Source organism: Trematomus bernacchii, unplaced genomic scaffold, assembly GCF_902827165.1.
Source record: "Trematomus bernacchii unplaced genomic scaffold, fTreBer1.1, whole genome shotgun sequence".
In the NCBI taxonomy this organism is placed as follows: domain Eukaryota; kingdom Metazoa; phylum Chordata; class Actinopteri; order Perciformes; family Nototheniidae; genus Trematomus; species Trematomus bernacchii.
Genome location: NW_022987767.1, coordinates 3,048,001 through 3,070,085, shown reverse-complemented (window position 1 = coordinate 3,070,085; position 22,085 = coordinate 3,048,001). Strand labels below are relative to the sequence as shown.

Below are 22,085 nucleotides of genomic sequence, written 5' to 3'. Positions count from 1 at the left end.
TGACTTATTTACATAACAAGCTTGAAATACACCCTTCCTATTTCTCCTTATTATAATCAATCTGAAGCTTAGGCAATATACCTCTAGTGAGTGGCCCAGCCCTTCGTATATTTTTCTGTATGTGGCCCTCTGTGAAAACAGTTTGGACACCCCTGCACTAATGGGAGCAGGGGGGATTCTTATAGTTTCTAATGAACAGGTTTATGTGAGTCTGACCTCTTCTCCTCTTCTCCTCTCCCTCATGTTTCCCAGCTGAATTCTCCGGGGCTGCTGAGTATGCCCCGGAGCCCCACCTCCAGCGAGGATGAAATGGCTCAGAGCTGTTCAGACTACTCCGACGACTGCGCCTCCGACAGCTCCCGAGAAGAAACCATCTACGAGACGATAAAGGCCACGGCCGAGCAATCTCAGAGCCGCATGGAGGACATCAGCACCAACTCGCTGGTCGTCCGCATCCTCATCCCCGACCTGCAGCAGTCGGTGAGAAACACAGACACGTGAGGGGGTCATTGGTCTAGAAATGTGAACCGGGAAATGTTGAGTAATAATAATAATAATGTCAGAAGGATGTGTAACATTTGAAAGTTGGAAAGAGGTTTCTGAGTGAAAGTATGAAGGAAACAACTGGATAATAACTTGCATATGTTGGGCAATTTTCACCATTAGCATTAACCTTAATTAGTATTAAATAGCATTTTAGCCTATAGAGACAATAGTTAAAAAATGGCTTGGCTGATTTGGATATTTCTGGAGTGGTTTTTAGGATTATTGAGGATGTTAAATCCATCTCTAACATTTCCATGATCCAACATGGCAGTTTTTGAATGTCATTTAGCGATCTGATTAGATTCATTGGATTGGATTAGATAGATACTGTATAAATCCCACGTAGGACACTTTTTTTGTTACAGCAGCATGAGAAAAAGACATTCACATGAAATTAAACTACCATTAAATATGTAAATAACAATTGAAAGATATGTAGCATGTAAAACATGTTCAGGGTTATTGAGGCGAGAAAACAAATAGTTAAATCCGGTAAAAAAGAAACTATGGAGACAGGAGTTATCTGCAAAGGTTACATGTCGTACAGGGTTATTGCTTTGGCAGGAAATATTTCCTGTGTTGTTCTTCGTTGGAGAATGACTTGAGATTCTGATGCTTTAACCCCAGTAACTTACATACACCTCCATCCAGTAGACATCCATACACGAGCAATTTGGGGTCAAATATCTTGTCCAAGGAAAAATCAAATCAATTTTGATTGCCCAATATCACAAATTACACAATTGTCTCAGGGAGCTCCCTCTCTCCTTAGAAACCTCTTTTTAACAAGGACAACTCACCAGAAAAAACACAATAAACCGGAACATTTTCGAAACCTCGGAGAAAGACAGACATGCAATAAATATTGACTGTATAGGTATTAGATGATAAAATTACATAATGGACAACACAACTGGCAATGAAGTGCGGATCAAACTGAGTCCCATTTCCCATTTCCCCCGTCTTCATCACCGTGCCTACGTCAACCACCTCCCATCCCTTCAAGAAAGCATCTGCAGTCTCCGAAGCCTGATAAGGATGTGTGTGTACAAAACGCAACAAACTTTTACTGATATGTGCTGGGTCCAGGCTCAAGGGCATATGGCACTCTCAACTCTTTCCAGCACATGCCGGGGCCCTGCCTGCCAGTAGCTTTGCCGATATCTGTGTTGATAGGTAATAGATTAAGAGCGGTAAATCAGCTTAGAAACAGGAAGTGCTCAAACGTTTGTGTGAGGTTATCACATTTAGCAGTGATTCCATGTCAGCCACAGCTTGTCACAACATTTTTTACTGATAGTGTATTTAACAAACTTAAACTAGCTTTATTAAATGTCAGGTCTTTGGCAGGAAAAACATTTTTAATCAATGATTTTATCACTGAGCACAATCTCGATTTTATGTTTTTAACGGAAACTTGGATTGAACAAAATAACAGTGCAGCTGTTCTTATCGAATCAACCCCTCCCAACTTTAGTTTTATGAGTCAGGAAAGAATGCATAAGAAAGGGGGTGGAGTTGCTATTTTGTTCAATGATTCCATTCAATGCAGGAAGACATCTTATGGGGACTTTGCTTCTTTTGAATATGTGGCCCTTCAGCTGAAATGCTCCTCTCGAGCTCTGTTCCTAAATATCTATAGACCACCCAAATACTGTGCAAGCTTTTTTGATGATTTTACTGAACTGCTGTCTATAGTGTGTATTGACTTTGACCGTCTAGTCATTGTTGGTGATTTTAACATCCATGTTGACAACCCCCAGGACAGAGGGGCTAAAGAACTGTTTTGTGTTCTTGATAACTATGGACTGACTCAGCATGTGGCGGAGCCCACGTACAATAAGGGGCACACTCTGGACTTAATTATCTCAAAGGGTCTGAATATCTCAAAGGTTGTGGTGACTGATGTTGCACTCTCTGATCATTCCTGTGTTTTCTTTGAGAGCTCTATTTCTGTTCACAAAATGTTCAGAAAGAGGTAACCACAAAGCGATATTTAACTGAAAATACTAGGGAAATGTTTACTCATAATTTTTCATCCACACTCTCCCCTGCTAACATCTCAGTAAATGAGCTAGTAGATCATTTTAATTCAAAAATTAAAAATGTTATAGATACCATTACTCCAACTAAGGTAAAGGAAGTGATTGGCAAGAAAATATCTCCATGGAGAAAGGCCATGACCGTGAGAACAGAAAAAAGAGAGTGTCGAAAAGCTGAACGTAGGTGGCGAAAAACAAATCTCCAGGTTCACTTTGAAATCTATAAAGAGAGACTTGGCCTTTATAATTTGGAATTGAAAAACGCACGACAGTCTTTCTTCTCTGACATCATTACCAAAAACAAAAACAACGCACGTGCCTTGTTTGCTACCGTCGACAGACTAACCAACCCCCCAGTGTCAGTAGCCTCTGAATTTCTATCCACCAGGGCATGCAATGATTTTGCCTCCTTCTTCACTGACAAAATTCAGAAAATTAGACAAGCAGTCAGTGCCTCTGCATCAGGTACAGCAAATGTTTTGTCCCTATGTCCACCTAATATCAATTCAAACACCATGACACAATTCCATCAGATTAATGATAAAAACGTAGAGGACATTATTCAACTTCTGAAATCCTCCTCCTGCTGCCTTGATATTATTCCAACAGGATTTTTCAAAGATGTTTTTCCTTGGATGGCCTCAGATCTACTTCATATAGTAAACACATCTCTTCACTCAGGTATTTTTCCAGAGGCCCTGAAAACTGCAGTCATTACACCGCTCTTAAAAAAGAATAATCTAGATGCTTCAGTAATGAACAATTACAGGCCAATATCAAACCTGCCATTTCTAGGTAAAATCATTGAAAAAGTTGTATTTCAATAGTTGAGTAACTTCTTGCATTTAAATAACTGTTTGGATGTGTTCCAGTCAGGATTTCATCCAAACCACAGCACTGAGACTGCTCTTGTAAAGGTCTTCAATGACATCCACTTAAACACAGACAGTGGCAGAACTTCAGTGTTAGTATTATTAGATCTCAGTGCTGCGTTTGATACTGTTGACCACAACATATTACTAGACCGACTAGAAAACTGGGTGGGACTTTCGGCAACAGTTCTAAATTGGTTTGAGTCCTACTTAAAGGACAGAAAAAACTTTGTTTCTATAGGTAAATACACATCTGAGTTGACAAATATGACATGTGGGGTACCTCAAAGCTCCATCTTGGGGCCTCTTCTCTTTAACATCTACATGCTACCACTGGCTCAGATAATGAAAAACAACAAAATAAGTTACCATAGCTATGCGGATGACACACAAATGTACGTAACAATTTCACCAGGAGATTATGCTCCAATTCAAACACTGAGTAAGTGCATTGAACAAATCAATGACTGGATGTGTCAGAACTTTCTCCAATTAAACAAAGATAAAACTGAGGTAATGGTTTTTGGAGCCAAGGCAGAACGTATAAAAGTTAGCGCTGAGCTTCAGTCTGCAATGTTCAAAACAACAGATAAAGCCAGAAATCTAGGTGTAGTCATGGACTCTGACCTGAGTTTCAACAGTCACATTAAAACAGTTACTAAATCAGCCTACTATCACCTAAAGAACATATCTAGGATTAAAGGACTAATGTCACAGCAGGATTTGGAAAAACTTGTCCATGCTTTTATCTTCAGTAGACTGGACTACTGTAATGGTGTCTTTACAGGTCTCACTAAAAAATCTATTAGAAAGCTGCAGCTAATTCAGAACGCTGCTGCTCGAGTCCTCACTGACACTAAGAAAGTGGATCACATCACTCCTGTTCTGAAGTCCTTACACTGGCTTCCTGTGTGTCAAAGAATAGATTTCAAAATACTGCTGCTGGTTTATAAAGCTTTGAATGGTTTAGGCCCAAAATACATGTCTGACCTCCTGCTAAATTATGAACCATCCAGAACTCTCAGGTCTTCAGGGACTGGTCAGCTTTCTGTCCCCAGAGTCAGAACTAAACATGGAGAAGCAGCGTTCAGTTATTATGCTCCAAATATCTGGAACAAACTCCCAGAAACCTGCAGGTCCGCTGCAACTCTTACTACATTTAAATCCAGGCTGAAGACTTTTCTTTTTGCCGCTGCTTTTAATTGAACTATTCACATCTTAAACTGCACTGTAACTTTTAACTTTTATCCATGTATTTTTTCTTTTAATGTTTCTTTTATTATCTTTTCTTTTTAATGACTGATTTTAAATGCCATTTTTAAAATGTCTTCCATTTTTGTAAAGCACTTTGAATTGCCTTGTGTTGAAAGGTGCTATATAAATAAACTTGCCTTGCCTTGCCTTGCCTTGTGAGCCACAGCCAGCGGAAGAGTCTCAATTAGAATTTCATTTTTGTTCTCCAACTTGACATCTGAGTATTGAATTCCCAAGCTTCTTCTGGAGGATTAATCATGGTGTATTTGACATCCTATTTATTCTAAGCTAGTATACAATACACTCGAGCACAACACGGTGTAGTGTTTATCAGAGTTGGAGTAGTGTTGGAGAGGCACTGTGTCCTCTGGAGCATTTCAGAGGTGATATAACCTGTTTCAGTATGCATTAAAAACACATGTGTGTTTTAGAAAATGAAGGAAAAGTGGAATGTGAGTGTAAACAGAGGATTTTCAAGATGTGAAAGGGCTTTCCAGTAAATCACTCTCAGCTCACTGCACCTATAACAAGCTTGCAAGTATACAAGCTATTGCATGTACACACTTAAGGTCAACCACCCACATTTTCATTCTTTCTCAAAAAACCCTCAGAGACATGTTGTCCTGAGGCCTTCTCATTGAATATAACACATTCGATCAGATTAGATATACTGTATTGATCCCAACTGGTTTTGTTACAGCAGCATGTTTAACGAGGCATTGAGTTAAACATATAATACACCATAAGCAGTAAATATATCAACAGTAGAAATATATATCCATAGGGATTCTATATCATTCACAATATAACATATCCAAAATGAGTTGGATGATTATATAATAGACTGACTAAGTACTAAATCATGAAACATGCAATACTACATATAAGGAAACATGATGAAGTACACAGGCCACAGTTTACACACCATTTGCATTTTTATTTAAAATAAATCCCAGAATAATATGCCAAAGGTTTCATCTAGTTGTATGCTTATACTTTTCTTAACACGTCATTATCACTTCTGTATGAATAATATCTAAGATTCAAATATTTAAAGGCTGTGTTTGAAATGAGAATCTGAAGTCTGTGTGATCAGTGATATGCATGGTGTAGTTGTGCATGCCGGGCACCGTGAAGTCCCACTGCATCTGCTGTTCATCAGGGAAGTCCCGCGGATAGTTAGCAGAGATGAAGTTTGTCTCTGACGCACCTCAACAATGTATGAAAAAGCTAAAAAATATAATAGTGAAAGAAAATAAATGGTCCAATTAAGTAAAACGAATTAAAAAAATATATTCATTACATGACATGTCACTTGTTAGATGCTTTTATCCAAAGCGACTTACATACTCAATACTGTGGCCAATCCCCACAGGAGCAATTTGGGGTGAAGTGTCTTGCCCAGGGACACAACGACATGCTGACTGCAGTGGGGTTTGAACCTGTGACCCCCTGATCCGAACACCAACGCACAATCCACTGCACCACACGTCTCCCTATATACGTATACAAAATTATGAAATTCCTTTTTTTAAATAAATATTTAATTATTTTGTGTTTTTTTTGTATACATTCTTACTTCTTATGCTTTCATGAATTGTTGTTCTTTATTTTTCTTCATGCTAAATGGAAAAACTGTCACATAACCCACTTTCCCTTTTAGGATGAATCATCTAGTCTATTCTGACTAGAAAAACATAATGTACGCTTACATTCTGTTCTTAATAACAAATGTACACTAGTACATAGATAAGTGAATATGTGGAAGACATGTGCTTCACCTTTTGCAGAAATGCATGCCCCAGAGAGCAATAGTTATTACCTTCCTCTTATCTGAAACATGCTAAAAGCTGCCTCTTCTGTAAAAAGGCTTCTTACAGTAATCTCACTTATCTCAAATTCAACTGAAACTAAATGACCAACATTTACCACGTGTCCTTTCCCCTAATAACATGTGTGTGAGTGGGCGACATATATATTGTGGGGGGTTGATATATAGACATAGTGCGTAGGTGAGGATGTCCATTTAAAGGGGAGGGGGTGTTATATGTGTGAGTCTTTACTCAGGGAAACGTCTGATTAATGTAGGGTTGCAACAGGGTTATGTAGATCAGCCAACTCACTTGTGTAGGTGTTGCATGGCTCAATACTGAACATTATAAAACATGGACCACCATATGTATCATATGTTGGTGTAGGGTATAACAGGTGAGAGGATAACAGACGTGTGTAAGCCCAGAGGAAAAAAGGACATGACTGATGAAAGATGTTATAATTGTTCCCACATTTCCCATTAGTATGTAAATGAATGTCAGGTAGATGGATAGCAGAAGGCAAATGATGCATAATGAATGTTATTATCAGGCCCAGACCTCATATATTCAAAAGAGTGTGTGTCTGAAAAACATCCATGCATCCAGTTTGCCCCAGGATAAGGATTTTTTTCGACATACATTTTCACGTTCTTGTGTAAAGTTGGAATAAGAAACACTGTCGTTAGTTTATGAGCATAATTGTAGAAACTAGATAATCTGCCTCCCAGCTATAAGGCTGTGTGTTGGCAAGAATCTTGCAATATGAAACAAAAAAACACATTTGTGGAATACTTTCAAAGTATAAACAGCTGAATAACAACGTTTAAATGCAATCAGTGGGATTTGCAATCATCACAGTCACTGTAACATCCAAAATAACCAACATTTGGCAATACCAGTGTCATTGTTTTGTATAACAGAATTTCATATAACATACTATTGCTATTCTTCTTGTATTGATATATTTTACATCCTTACTTGCAGCACTTATAGTTTACACACTTTAACACTATTATTGTTTTTGTTTTATGAACAATTTAAGCAAAATAAGATAGTGAAGCGTAGTTTATGTTACGTCCATCACGTTTAATTATTTCAGCTTCTTCTCTGTCCCCAAGATTGAAAAGATTACTAAAACTAAAATAAAAACTAGACTAAAATAACCTTAATAACAAGATTAATGTAACCTCCAATCTTCTCTGTTATCTGCCTTAAACTCTGATATGTACTTTGACACGACGCCTGCAATGTGTTTGAGATTAACAACACGGCTTTAACAGTACAGTCTGCATGTTTTGCACGTTTTATTAATTGTAACAGTAGGAATTATTCATGTTGCATTCACTTACTGCTCAGTGGCAGCCTCATGAATTCATTATAGCATCACACTGTTGCTTGTAATGAAGATCCAGGGGTTGGAGGACAGAATAACGTTAGAAAGATTACTGAAGCTGCTGTGTGAAATATATACATATATGTACATGCTGCATTGATCATATAGCATAGCACTGTAGCTGTCCATGGATATTCCTTTACTGTCAATCCCAGAGAAGGTTTGCAAGTGAAGGTTTATCTTCAAAGAGCAGCGGTGCCTCCTCCCCCCCCCCCCCCATGGATGAGCAGCTGGAGTGTGTACTTTACAGTTTCATGTTGGACTAATGCAGCTTTGTACTCCAGCTCTGTGTTTGATGTGTGTGTCCTCGGGGACTGACAGAAAGCCTTAAGAATGGAGGTCCATGACAGTACAGTGAGCCAGGGCATTTCCTCGAGAAAAAAAGGGGCTAAAGAAGAAAGGAAGGGAACTAGCTTCTTTGTAGAGTGCTTCCTCTGAAAAAGCCACCTGATGCCCCTCTCATGGGTTTCCCAAAGTGTCAGCCTCAAGTGCTGAAAGAAAGTGCCAAAAACGTCAGTTCCTCCAATGGCCACTCGAGGCTCACTCAGAAAGGGGGTCAGTCTCCGTAGAGCCTCAGGTTTAGGATGAGGCAACAAGTAATGGTTACATTAAAGGTCATCTATTATGCAAAATCCACTTCTCCATGTCTCTTATACATCACCATGTGTCCCCTCTTCTTCATGTCTCTTCTACATCACCATGTGTCCCCACTGTGTAACGAGATTCTGAAAGTTTCAGGAAAAAAGATTCTCTCTCTTTTTGTCCTGATCCATTTATATAAAAACCTGTCGGAAAATGAGCTGATCAGATTTTGGCCACTTTATGATGTCATAACGAGTTTTTGGCTTGTGTAACCATTAGCCAATCACCAACCAAGGTAACCCCCCCCCACCTTATCACCTGAATCTCCTCCTAGAGCACCATTGAGTTCTTCTTAACCAAATATCTCTCAGAGGGGCGTGGGGAGGGGCTCCTTATTTTCATCTAAAGTAACAGACAGAGAATCAGCACTTTTGAAACAGGGCTGAAACAGAGGGGATTATGGGATGCTGCAATGATCTGTTTGGTGTTTGGAGCCAAACACTTCAGAGACATGTTCTGTATATATCTGAGACCTATAATATATTGATGAAAAACAGTATAATAGGGGACCTTTACGGGCAAGTTTTCACTATCCAGTAAATGTATGTAAGTCAATGTAATGTCCTCTGAAGTAATGGAAACACAACAATGTGTGTGTGCAGGTTTGTTCTACTTACGTTATAGGGACACAGTTACATTTTAGGCTCCTTTCGGACATGTATAACACTTGCTCTTCTATTGGCTAGTTCTCCAACACATTGTACGTGATAGGCTAAGACGCGGGACATCTCTAAGTCGTTGAGAGGGTGAAAAGAGGTGCTGCAGAACAGGCAGTATGAGAAAAATAAAGAGCTTTTTGAACAATAAAGCATGGTATGGTACAGTTGAGACACGAAATACTAATATGAACCTGAAAATTAACATGATACGTCTTCTTTAAGATTACGATTTTGGTTTAACTTATTGTAGGTTGATAATCACGCAAGTAGTATTTAGGGTTAAGGCAAATGTTCAGTATGCATACTGTATAAGTCAATGTAATGTTTGTTATTGTATTCGGAATAGTGGGAAACGGAATTTCGATCTCTCTGTCTGTACACACAAACTGAAAGATTGACAATAAAGTTGAGTAATGTGCTCCAAAGTAATGGAAACACAGCTCTCTGTGTGTGCGGGCTTGTTTTACCTTCTTGTAGGGACACAGTGACATGTTGGGAACTCGCTTGAATTTAATGCTCTCATAAATTGCTAGACCACCGTAACTTAAATCATTACAATTAATTTAGTCAACGTTATGTCGTCTAAATTAATGGAAATAAAACGCTGTGTGTGCAGGCTTGTTTTACTGACGTTGTGGGGACACCTTCAATTTGGGGACAAATGCACGTCCTTATAAAATAAATTATTTTATGATGTAAAAATTGGCCTAGAATCAGGGGAATGTAATTGTGTGTGTGCGCCTGCGTGTGTGTGTGCGCCTGCGTGTGTGTGTGCACACGTCTGTGTGATCTAGTGGGGTTGGATCCTCAAGGTACAGTGCTGACCCAGAGAAGACTCTTGACCCCCTTTATGTAATTAGCTCAGTTGATATAACTCCAGCATAGGTGTGTGTGTGTGTGTGTGTGTGTGTGTGTGTGTGTGTGTGTGTGTGTGTGTGTGTGTGTGTGTGTGTGCGTGCGTGCGCGCGCGTGCGTGCGTGCGTGCGTGCGTGCGTGCGTGCGTGCGTGCGTGCGTGCGTGCGTGCGTGCGTGCGTGCGTGTGCTCACATGTGTACTAATCTCTCACATGTATGCACTCCTGATCCTCATTTCACTTTCATCACTGAGCACTTTTTGTGCCACTTGATCACATGATTTAGTCACACGGTCCACTTTAAATCAAACTCAGTTGAATAAATCAAACGCTCCCCGACCTCCGTCTGCAGCTTTGATGTATAGATTACTGCTTTTGCAGTCTGGACATTTCATGAATGAGAGATAATATCTTACTGGTATGCTTGCCTTCTTTTCTATGATACGACAACATCGAATGAATATATCTATATATATATATATAAGATATCTATACATTTATATGTGTACAGAATATTAAGACATTTTGGAAGAAATTACACTTTAACACTAGAAGGAAGGGAAAGCCTGACTCTTATACATGTTATAAAAAAGGAAATATATGCAAATGAAAGATATATGTACTCTGCCCAATGTTAAAGCACACCATGCTACACATCTAAAACACACAATTAATACTTTATTTCTTATTAGTTGTATCCTAGCAAATGTATGAACGGTAACACTTTCATTTTGGTGTGCACAGATTTTGAGCCAGGAGATGATTAGTTTAGCTTTGCTTAGCTTTACCACTAAGCTGGGAGTTAACATGGCTTTGTTGAAAGTTACTGACACCTTTAAAGTTCAATCAAATCCAAACTTTGTGTATAATTTTTCCATCTGTACAGACCAGCATGTAAAAACAGCGACTTTTGGTTTAATTTAGAGTAATAGGTTTTAATTTGATGTAGCTTTAAATGTGTCAGGAACTTTCAACAAAGCCATACTCGCTTCATGCTTTCAGTCTTAATGCTAAGCTAAGTACATTTCCTGGCTCTAAATCTCTTGAAACCTTTACTGAAAGTCTTCTTTAAATCTTGTCAAAAAAATGAAACTATTTCACAAAATGTTGTACCTTTCCTTGAACTTATTTTCTGCTCACATTCTGAATCAGTTATATGGAGCCTTGAAATGAAAGATGGTGGCAGCTGTAACGGCGGTCCTCTTCTGTATTTCTTCTTCAACAATCTTCAAACTGTCCTCCTCAAATAACCTATAATCTATTTCATCCATCTCCCCTCTGATTTCATGCCAGTACACAGCTCTTACCTCCAGATGGAGAGACCATCTTCTCACAGCTCATTTGGGTAATAATTAAAAGATTGGACACAATGGCAGACTTGAGGTCCGACAAGCAACCTAGCTTTTCTAAATTGGATCTTGGACCACGTTTGGAGGGTTTTAGAAAACTGGAAAGCCACTTATGTTTCTAGTTTCAATTATCACACGCTGAGGCTGAGCCAATGTGGCCAGTTGAAAAAACTTGCAGACATCATCAAGTCAGACGACGATGAAAAATGTATTCCTTCTTAGTCCTGAACTTCTCCTGTAAAGCTGTTCAATTTATCAACTAAAGAAGATTCTATTTCGTACAACATTTTCTCTCCTCTGTCTATCTGTTTGTTTGTACAGTATGTTGTTGTTTGTTTCTGTGTTTCTTTGTGTACAGGCTCCGTGTAACTAATTGCCACCTGGGGGATTTATAAAGTTGTTTTGAATTTGAACACTAATTAATCCACGAAAAACTGCTTGTACTACAGTAGATGCTCTTATTTTGTCACTGTTAACCACATGCTTTCATTTTGTAATATTAAGACAACACTGTTGTGTTTAATAAGACTATGGACTACAACTTTTAGGTTGACCGTTTATTGAACACGCTGCCATGGCAACACAACAACAACTAGCTTGTGTCCGGTTCACACATCCCCAAACTCCCGGTGCCATCTTAAAGGCACAGTCACACCTGATGTGACGCATACATAACAAACACTTCTGTGATAATGAACAGGGTTCAATAAGACCTATGGTAACCAAGAATTAGGACAGAATTTAGAAATGCAGGGCTTCAGACTTATTTATTTTACCAAAGTCCTGAAACTGTCCCAAAGATAAGTTTGGACTGTAAGTAAGTAAGTGTGTAATGTCACGAAGTTCGTAATGTTACTCTTTTACGTTGTTTTTATCATCTATAGTGGTTATTTGCATTAAAAACACACAATTCAAGTTATCAGGAAATAATTGATTTCATGTTATTTAAATATTTGCTTTGGTTACAAAAAAGATCTTGGAATTAGTAGTTCTAATAAGGTGTTAAAATCTTCTCATAGATAGTTTTAAGAAGATAAACAGGTCACAGTTCTTTGTAATCTCTATTTTGAATCGATGTTGGTACAACTCAGTATCTATTTAAGTTTCTCACCAAACACAATATTGTACAATATCAAATTTGAAAATAGCTTAAACATACTGTATCGTAGTGTAGTTCAATACAACCTGTATTAGCATTAGCTGTTAGCTCTGTCATTTAGCCATGTAAAACCTTTCTGCCGTATGCTAACAGCTAATTGCTTAAAGTTTACATTAAATTGCCCTCAACTGGACCATTTCCACAGAGATGTGTTCTTCACAATGGAAAATAGACTCTTCTTCAATGGTTAAACTGGACAAATGTACCAGGAAAGTTCAGACCTAAGATGGTTCTTCCTGGGTCTTATTCCCATAAGAAATTGCTCATAGGTCATTGATGTGTTCACGCTCTTTTGATAACAAACTTTAAAAATAATACCAAAGACCTTTGCAGGTGCTTCCCCTGGGTCTTGGGTTGGAGTCATCTTTGATCCCTCTGCACACATGTGCCATTATCATAGCCTCTTCTCTATTTAAATTTGACTCCAGTACTTTGCAAACTTACGAACAAATTCCAAAACTTCATTGCATCACAACAAAAAGTTTATCTAAACTAAAACTATTATTTAGAAACCAAATCATTAATGGTTCTGAGCAGGACCTGTGAACTCATACTTGTTATTTCTTGTCATTGTAAAAGTTATTTATTTTTGGTTGTTTTGTACAAAAAAATGTATTTGTTTAAAACAATGAATCCAATATCACGGATGCAGATGACGATGACCTAATCTTTTATTTTCAAGAAAAATGTACGCTAGAGGGGTACCAGAAAAGTTTATAAGCTTCTTCTTGCCCCTGTTGAACATGACGGAGACTATTTGATAATTTATTGGGTTTTTTTGCACCTTGAACGTTTTTGTTTGTTTTGCTTTTCTAATTATTATTATTGTTTTTTGTTTTGTTTCTGACATGTTCAATAAATTGACTAATACAAAAAAAACTTCATACACATTATATAAGTTGAGCTGCAGCTTATGGAAATGTGCCACTGTTATAAACCAGCAGAATATAGGCAGACCCTATCAGTCTGAACAGCCCTGCCAGATGCCAGACATCTGCTTCTGTATACCTTCAACCTTCATCCTCCCTTCCTCTCCCCTCCTGTGCCACTCGTCGCCAGGCGGGAGGATTACGAAGAGTTCACAGACGGCTCATCCCTTCAGCCTTTATCGCCGACGCAGGGCTGCTATCACCGGCTGAGCAGCGCGTCCTGCTGTAAACACGAACACACACTTCCCAAATGCCACGGCACAGAGCCCATAATCCTCGCTGAATCAGACCGGGGCCAGAAATTCTGCATTGTGTGTTTTTTCCCTGCAGAAAAGATTGCATTGGGAAGGACAAGGGGGCGCAAGGGGTCGTGTCAATTACATCCTCAGTGAGCGCAGTGGCCCTGTTCAGCATGTTGCACGGTGACAATAAACAATCAAAAGGCTTGGCAGGGTTACGTGGTTTATAACTGGGACAGGGTTTGTGTTTATTAAAGCACCGATTTCAATCTCTCTGAACTACTGTTATTGTACGCCATTGTTCTGTGATTCCATTACTTGCTCTTACAACCCAACCATTTGTATCCGTCAATCACAGTCTGAAAGTCCAGTTCCCTAATTAAGTATGTGTCTTTCCTTTGTGGTGACTGTACAGACTGTCAGCCAACACTCAAGCCATTTCTGTTTGATCAATTTGTCTTTCCATCCTTTGTCCTATTCAGAAATGCATGCGGTTCAACCCGGATGCAACCGTTTGGGTTGCAAAGCAGCGGATCCTGTGCACGCTGAATCAGACCCTCAAAGACGTGCTCAACTATGGGCTTTTCCAGCCGGCCAGCAATGGGAGGGACGGGAAGTTCCTGGAAGAAGAGCGCATTTTCAGAGAGTACCCTCAGCCAATCACCAAGGGGGTCCCATCCCTGGAGGTAAACTATTGACCAGTTGGATTATTCCTCAAATTAGTAGTGATAGAATCAAATATACTCAATAATTCAATGTGAGATATTATATTTTAACTGTACTATGTATTATTTTATTGACCTGTACTTAATCATGTTTTATAATTGTTTGTGTGATTGAGCTTTTTAGGTTTTTAGTGTTTGTTGATTGTTATGTACCTACCTAAGGACTGCAGATGGAAATGAGCTATTAGCTATAATCTGGCATAATTGAATGCCACAGTGACGCGTCCTAAAACCCGGAAGTAAGCTTCTTCCGGTTCCCTCGACAAAATCATAAAATCTATCATTGATTAGATTTATGATTATAAAATTATAAAAGTAGGGTAGACATGTGGAGATTATCCGACTGAACAAAACGTGATCTGTCTCTTATTAAATGTGTGTCAACCACAGACTTTTTTGTCGAGGGAACCGGAAGAAGCTTACTTCCGGGTTTTAGGACGCGTCATTGTGGCACTCTATTCATCTCTTCTCTTTTCTGAGATGAATGTATTTGTATGCATGGTCCTTGTTGAAATCAATACATAATAAGAAAGTTGTTGCATAAACTACTTAAAGGTAGGGTAGGTAAGTTTGAGAAACCGGCTCGAGATCGCTAGAATTTGAAAATACACAACCGGAGAAAATCTGCCACTTCCTTATAGAGCCCCTCCTCCAACACACACGAACGTGCACATGACCAATGAGGGCACGAGATAAGTTTGTGCACAGATGGAAGGCTGACAGGCAGGTAGGCCATCCAGTTATTTTAGCAGGGCCGGCTAAAATGATTGGTCGTGCTTTTTACAGTACTACGGCTTCCACAGATGACATTTTGTTATGGATTTTTTGTCAAAGCACTTAAGATATTCATTGCTATCGGGATGTTAAGAGCATTCCATGGAATATAACAACAAGTGTATCTCGAGCCGGTTTCTCAAACTTACCTACCCCACCTTTAAGTATACAGTAATATGTCCAAACTCATGTCAATATTATTTGATTGTACACCAGGATTTTTCAATTTTTCAAAATAATGATCAGTCTATCACTTAATAATCTGATATGAATTAGGTCAATATATCAGTTGAGTGTAAATATACTTTGTATTACAGGTAAATATATCTTGTAAACTTTCCGCACCAAGTGTCTTAAAATGGATCTGGTACTTAATTTCCAAAGGGGACCATTTTGCGGTTTCCCCTCTCCTGTAGTGTGCTATATCGTTTTTGTTCAATGGTCTGCGAAAATCCCAAAGTTCCCTCTAGGCAAGGCAAGGCAAGGCAAGGCAAGTTTATTTATATAGCACCTTTCAACACAAGGTAATTCAAAGTGCTTTACAAAAATGGAAGACATTTTAAAAATGGCATTTAAAATCAGTCATTAAAAAGGAAAGATAATAAAATAAACATTAAAAGAAAAAATACATGGATAAAAGTTAAAAGTTACAGTGCAGTTTAAGATGTGAATAGTTCAATTAAAAGCAGCGGCAAAAAGAAAAGTCTTCAGCCTGGATTTAAAAGTAGTAAGAGTTGCAGCGGACCTGCAGGTTTCTGGGAGTTTGTTCCAGATATTCGGAGCATAATAACTGAATGCTGCTTTACCATGTTTAGTTCTGACTCTGGGGACAGAAAGCTGACCAGTCCCTGAAGACCTGAGGGTTCTGGATGGTTCATAATTTAGCAGGAGGTCAGACATGTATTTTGGGCCTAAACCATTCAAAGCTTTATAAACCAGCAACAATATTTTTGAAATCTATTCTTTGACACACAGGAAGCCAGTGTAAAGACTTCAGAACAGGAGTGATGTGATCCACTTTCTTAGTGTTAGTGAGGACTCGAGCAGCGGCGTTCTGAATTAGCTGCAGCTTTCTAATAGATTTTTTAGTGAGGCCTGTAAAGACACCATTGCAGTAGTCGAGTCTACTGAAGATAAAAGCATGGACAAGTTTTTCCAAATCCTGCTGTGACATTAGTCCTTTAATCCTAGATATGTTCTTTAGGTGATAGTAGGCTGATTTAGTAACTGTTTTAATGTGACTGTTGAAACTCAGGTCAGAGTCCATGACTACACCTAGATTTCTGGCTTTATCTGTTGTTTTGAACATTGCAGACTGAAGCTCAGCGCTAACTTTTATACGTTCTGCCTTGGCTCCAAAAACCATTACCTCAGTTTTATCTTTGTTTAATTGGAGAAAGTTCTGACACATCCAGTCATTGATTTGTTCAATGCACTTACTCAGTGTTTGAATTGGAGCATAATCTCCTGGTGAAATTGTTACGTAAATTTGTGTGTCATCCGCATAGCTATGGTAACTTATTTTGTTGTTTTTCATTATCTGAGCCAGTGGTAGCATGTAGATGTTAAAGAGAAGAGGCCCCAAGATGGAGCCTTGAGGTACCCCACATGTCATATTTGTCAACTCAGATGTGTATTTACCTATAGAAATAAAGTTTTTTCTGTCCTTTAAGTAGGACTCAAACCAATTTAGAACTGTTGCCGAAAGTCCCACCCAGTTTTCTAGTCGGTCTAGTAATATGTTGTGGTCAACAGTGTCAAATGCAGCACTGAGATCTAATAATACTAACACTGAAGTTCTGCCACTGTCTGTGTTTAAGTGGATGTCATTGAAGACCTTTACAAGAGCAAACTTTAGCTCTTTATCCTGTGTCCACTGGGGAAACACTGTTTTGTTTTATTTATCTAAAATTGATTTGTGTTTTTCATCGGTTAATATTCAGGTCTGTTTGGTTTTAAAAAGTTAAAGCCTTCAGAAGGACGAACAATACTGGATACGTACCTGCGGGAAAGTCATGTTAAAATACAAAATAAGTGAAATGATCCATCAAATATTGACAAACGAAATATTTTTTCATTATACATTCCCTCAAACACCCTCAAAGATTGAAATAAAAATAAATGAATGCGCCATGAAGAGGACACATCTTGATCCCCTAGCAATCCTCTATATATGTATGGAAAAATATCTTTCAACACGCACCCAGAGGAGTAAAATAATCAGCCTTATTGTAATCTCTGTTGGACCCATATTTTCTTTATTAATAAGTTGTTGTTTGCTCAACAGTTCCGCTACAAGAGCAGAGTCTACAAGCAACCCGATGTGGACGAGAAACAGATTGCCAAACTTCACACAAAGGTACAAGTTTGATCCTTTTGTGAAGAAAACTCACCAAATAATGAACCTTTAATCTTGTTTTTGGCCAGTGTCTGTAGTTCCTTTAAAAGCAAGTTGGTTCTCAGAGACATTTGACAAAGATTCATCTCACAATGAGTGCCAGCTTTTGCAAAGACACCACTTTACCTAGACATGTTTTTCCCATCTCAAACAAAAAGCTTGTATTATACAATATCAACTCTGTATACAGACAATGTTGGAGATCTTAGACATACAGTAACATTTAAAAGAAAAGAAAAAGGCCAAAGGTATTACAAGTAATCTATGACACTGTTTACTGGACGCCATTTAATTGACACTTCATCAACAAGGCAATTCAGAGCGCTCAGCACAAAACTTAAAAAAGCATTGAGATAAGATGCAAAATAAATGAATAATAAAAGGGAGTCTAAATCCGTCGTCAACCGCTTATCCGGAGTCGTAGTAGGGACCTCCCGGATGACTGAACTTCTTCTTGTTCTTTCGGTCATGACCCAAACTTCATGAACAATAAGTGAGAGTAGGAATGAAGACGGACCGCTTTTTGCTTGAGAGTTTTGCTTTCTGGCTCAGCTTTCTCTTCATCACTAGACTGCTCATGCTGCTTTGATTCTCCGGCCCATCTCACGCTCCACTCACTCAAATACAAGACTTGAACTCCTTCATTTGGGGTAAGAACTCATTCCCAACTCGGAGTGGACAGTCCATCTCTTTCCTGCTGGGAACCATGTCCTCAGATTTAGATTTAGTGCTGATCCTCATTCCTCAAACCGACCCAACGAGTGCTGAAGGTCGCTGAGTGATGACTCCAACAGAACCACATCATCTGCGACGAGACACAATGCAATCCTGAATTTAAAACAGAAATTAGAACAAGATTTGATTTAATTCAAGCCAGTTGTCAGGGATTTCATTTAAGTTGATATACTATGGAGCATAAAAACTGAATATCGCCTCCAGAAGTTGTGTGGAGGCTCTGCATTTCCCAATGGGGATTAATAAAGGTTTATCTTTTCTTATCCTGTCTTATCTTATTCTATCTTATCTTATCTAAGCTATAGACTCTGCCTCTCTCCACACTGTTAAGGGAAACAGTCGAGAGAGCATGAGCAGCTGAGGCATAGAAATGAAAGAAAAGGATGTCACAGTGCCGCCCACATCTGCCTGACTGGGAATTGCATTGTTAAACCTCCACAGTAATAACTTTTCACACTAGAGGTGTTGCAAAAATGTAATAAAACGCACAGATTGCATTAAATATTAAGCAGCTTCTTTGGATGATTGGGGTAAAGAGGCAGTTTGTGTCTGTTTGCCTTCGTTCTTGGCAGCTTGAAGTGTGTGATGGGTGGGAAAACACTGCAAGCATCGCTCAGTGTAGCTTACCTGCCAATTTGGGCTTATTTTCAGTGTTCTGTTGCTCTTTGATGATATATGTAAGGCTGCTCAGAAGAAGTGTCTCTTTTTCCTGCCAGCCCCGACAGAAGGATCCTCCCGTTGCTCTGTTTCTCCCACATGAAGTACATCTCTACAGTGAACTGAAGATGATGAGCCTCCTCTTCGTTGTGTAAGGCTAGTTCTGGGCTCCTGTCCCATGGCTGCTGTAATCCTGCAGCCAAAGTATAAGTGACTCTGGCAGCTCTCTGTCAGCAGCTCACTGGGAAACTGTCTGACAGCTGCTCTAATTCTACAGAGAGGACGGCGAAACGAAAAATGAAAAGGGAAAATAAGTTATTGTGAATGTGGAGCGGAGAGCTGATGAACACGAGCAGAAGTCATGAGTCCAACTTCTGACGCTGAGTCCTTTCTTTCTTTCTTTCTTTTTTGGCCTGACCCAGCTTTTTGGAGCTAAATGTCTTTGCAGTCTGGAGCTCAGTGGTTGGCTCAAGCTCACGCTGAGACAGCCAATCAACCGCCATCCTCTCAACCTGTTTCAGCAGAAAGAGAGAAGTAGAGGGAGAGAAGAGGAGAGAGAGAGAGAGGAAGCTTCGTCCTCCAGACTCTGATTCACTAGGCCTGCACACACACACACACACACACACACACACACACACACACACACACACACACACACACACACACACACACACACACACACACACACACACACACACACACACACACACAGAGGACATATCAGCTAGATTAAATAAAACATTGCTTTGAAACGCAGGGCCATGTACGTGAACCCCTGACATTTCCAGATATTGAACCGGCAGTGACTCATCTTGGCTGTTATCTAAACAGAAACTGATTTCATTAAACTATTACGCAATGATCATCAGGTATACAAAGAACCTCAGGTATAAAACCACATGTGTTCATTCAAGGGTAGTTTTCACTATAAGTAATGTTTTTTCTTTAGGCGGAGGTAAGAATTTACCTTTTTTTACTATGTTCCATCTGAATTTACTCTGACTGAGAAAAATCTATATTGATTCTGACACTTCTACATCCAACTCACAGATGTAACCTTGCTTTGATAAAATAAATTATTCATATAACCCTTTTAGAAGTGAAGTTGTAGTCATTTGTTTTGGGCATGTCATTTTCGAGCCTGAAACCTGAAAAACAGGCTCGGGGCTTAACAGGTTAAACCAATAAACATTAAGGTTGTAATATCTTATAATAGTTGGTGGATTGGTATTGGCTATAGGATCAGTAGTCAATCTTTAGTTTGTTTTTGCATCTGTATTTCATCAACAATTTCAGAAGTTATCAGCTTATTAAATTCAATTAAACAAGGTTGTTATTTCTACCGACAAAATGCTTCAGATGTTTGAATACCCTCATGTTGTGAAAGTGAAATGTTTCTGATTAAAACTGTGCATTGAAACAAAACAATGTGTTAAGGTTGAGGCCACTAAACTACTTGGGTTAGTTCAGAATAACATCCTTGTTTTGGTTCAAATCTGAAAGTTTGTTATCTTAATTTCTTCTTTGCACCTGTCATACTTAATAACGGCCACTAGAGGTCGTCGCATAATACTTTTTATCCTTCCTGCGTTGATACAGCTTACCTATAGATGATAACGGTCTACCTATAGATGATAACGGTCTACTCTGACAACTATAAGATCTATACTTCTGATAAGAACAGATAACGGTCATTTAATATGCTGATCATATGTTAGCTGTTATCAGTTTGGGGGGTGGTATTTTGTCATGATCAGCGATATTAAGAAGTAATGGGACCAGGCTATTGACATACTTACATTTATTACATTTAGCTGACCCTTTTATCCAAACCTACTTACTGTACAATACGTGCAATCAACCATCCAGAAGCAAACTCAAAAGCAAGAATCCTGCAGGTACTTTCGCTATCGATAAATCCAATTTGTTTAAGTGCTACTACATTTCCTAGAGATTTTGTTGTTTGTTTTATTGGCCAAGGGGCATTCAAGTGGGTTTTCAGTCTGTGACAAATGATGTTTCGACTTACTGCTGTCCTGATATCAATGATATGAAACTCTAGAAAGCAATGAAGATCCTCTAAGCATGGATGTCTTTGAAGGGATAGGATATAAATAAACCCAGGTTCGGCATATATTATTGGTTAAATAAATCCTGACCTATTTTACGATAATTTTAAGTTTCTACGACAATGTTAGCTTTAACAAAATGCCCAGAATTACAAACTGGAAACCAAGTCAGAGTTCCAGAAAATACATTGACTTATTGTTTGCTGTTTGCATAAAGTGTTGTGCAATCGCTCAGAATCCCTTTTCTATATTAAAAAGTATATCAGAATTGACCACTGTTACTTAGAAAGGATATCATTAAGGGTATGATAGCCTTTTATTGAAAACATTGAAATAATGTACACCCAGGTTCAATGGTAAGGTATCTCACTGACAACAATTCTGCGTTTGAGAATTTTGCATTTAACTTTTCTGTTTTGAGGTTCTACTGGGAATACTTTCCTCAGTTCTTGCATATTTAAACACTTTAAAATACTCCCAAAGATTGCCCTGAACGAGTGCAACACAGCTGTACAAGGCTATAAACTAAAATGATAATAAGAAATGAATATCTTCTCCTGTGTATTGGCTGATTCACTTGGATCTGGGGCAACACAATGGGATGGTGGGAAGAGGACATCCCTTCGTATTTGATTCTACTCCCACCCCGTGTCCTTGGCTTTTTACACCTCCTCATTTATTACGTGCCTCTCTTCTCAGTCTATTCTTTTATTTCTGCTTCCCATTTTTTTCTCCTGCTATCTCACTCTTTATTCCTCATTTTCTGCTCTCCTTCGGGGAGCTGCTCTGTTATCTATTTTTATCATGCGGCCTGGAAAGAAAGCAGACGGGAACAGAAAGGAGCAGTCATCGAACTCCCCACAATCTCCACGCTCTGAATCCTGTCACCTTGCCCTCCTCTGCTTCATGCTTTCACCCGCCTTTTATTCCTCTGTCTTCACCCACAAGTCTCCCTCAGTTTCTCAATGTATTCCTT

The 22,085-nt window shown here is 38.9% G+C and overlaps 1 protein-coding gene across 1 annotated transcript in view; it reads left to right on the top strand.

The window, feature by feature from the left end:
• Positions 1-256: 256 nt before the first annotated feature.
• The window catches only part of LOC117496677 (SH3 and multiple ankyrin repeat domains protein 2-like), a 178,610-nt gene continuing 156,781 nt past the window's right edge, over positions 257-22,085 (top strand). Inside the window, 3 exon segments of the mRNA XM_034148397.1 lie at positions 257-480; positions 14,234-14,437; positions 17,538-17,609. Of these exon segments, the coding sequence (XP_034004288.1) occupies positions 277-480; positions 14,234-14,437; positions 17,538-17,609 (480 nt within the window). The 5' untranslated portion in view covers positions 257-276.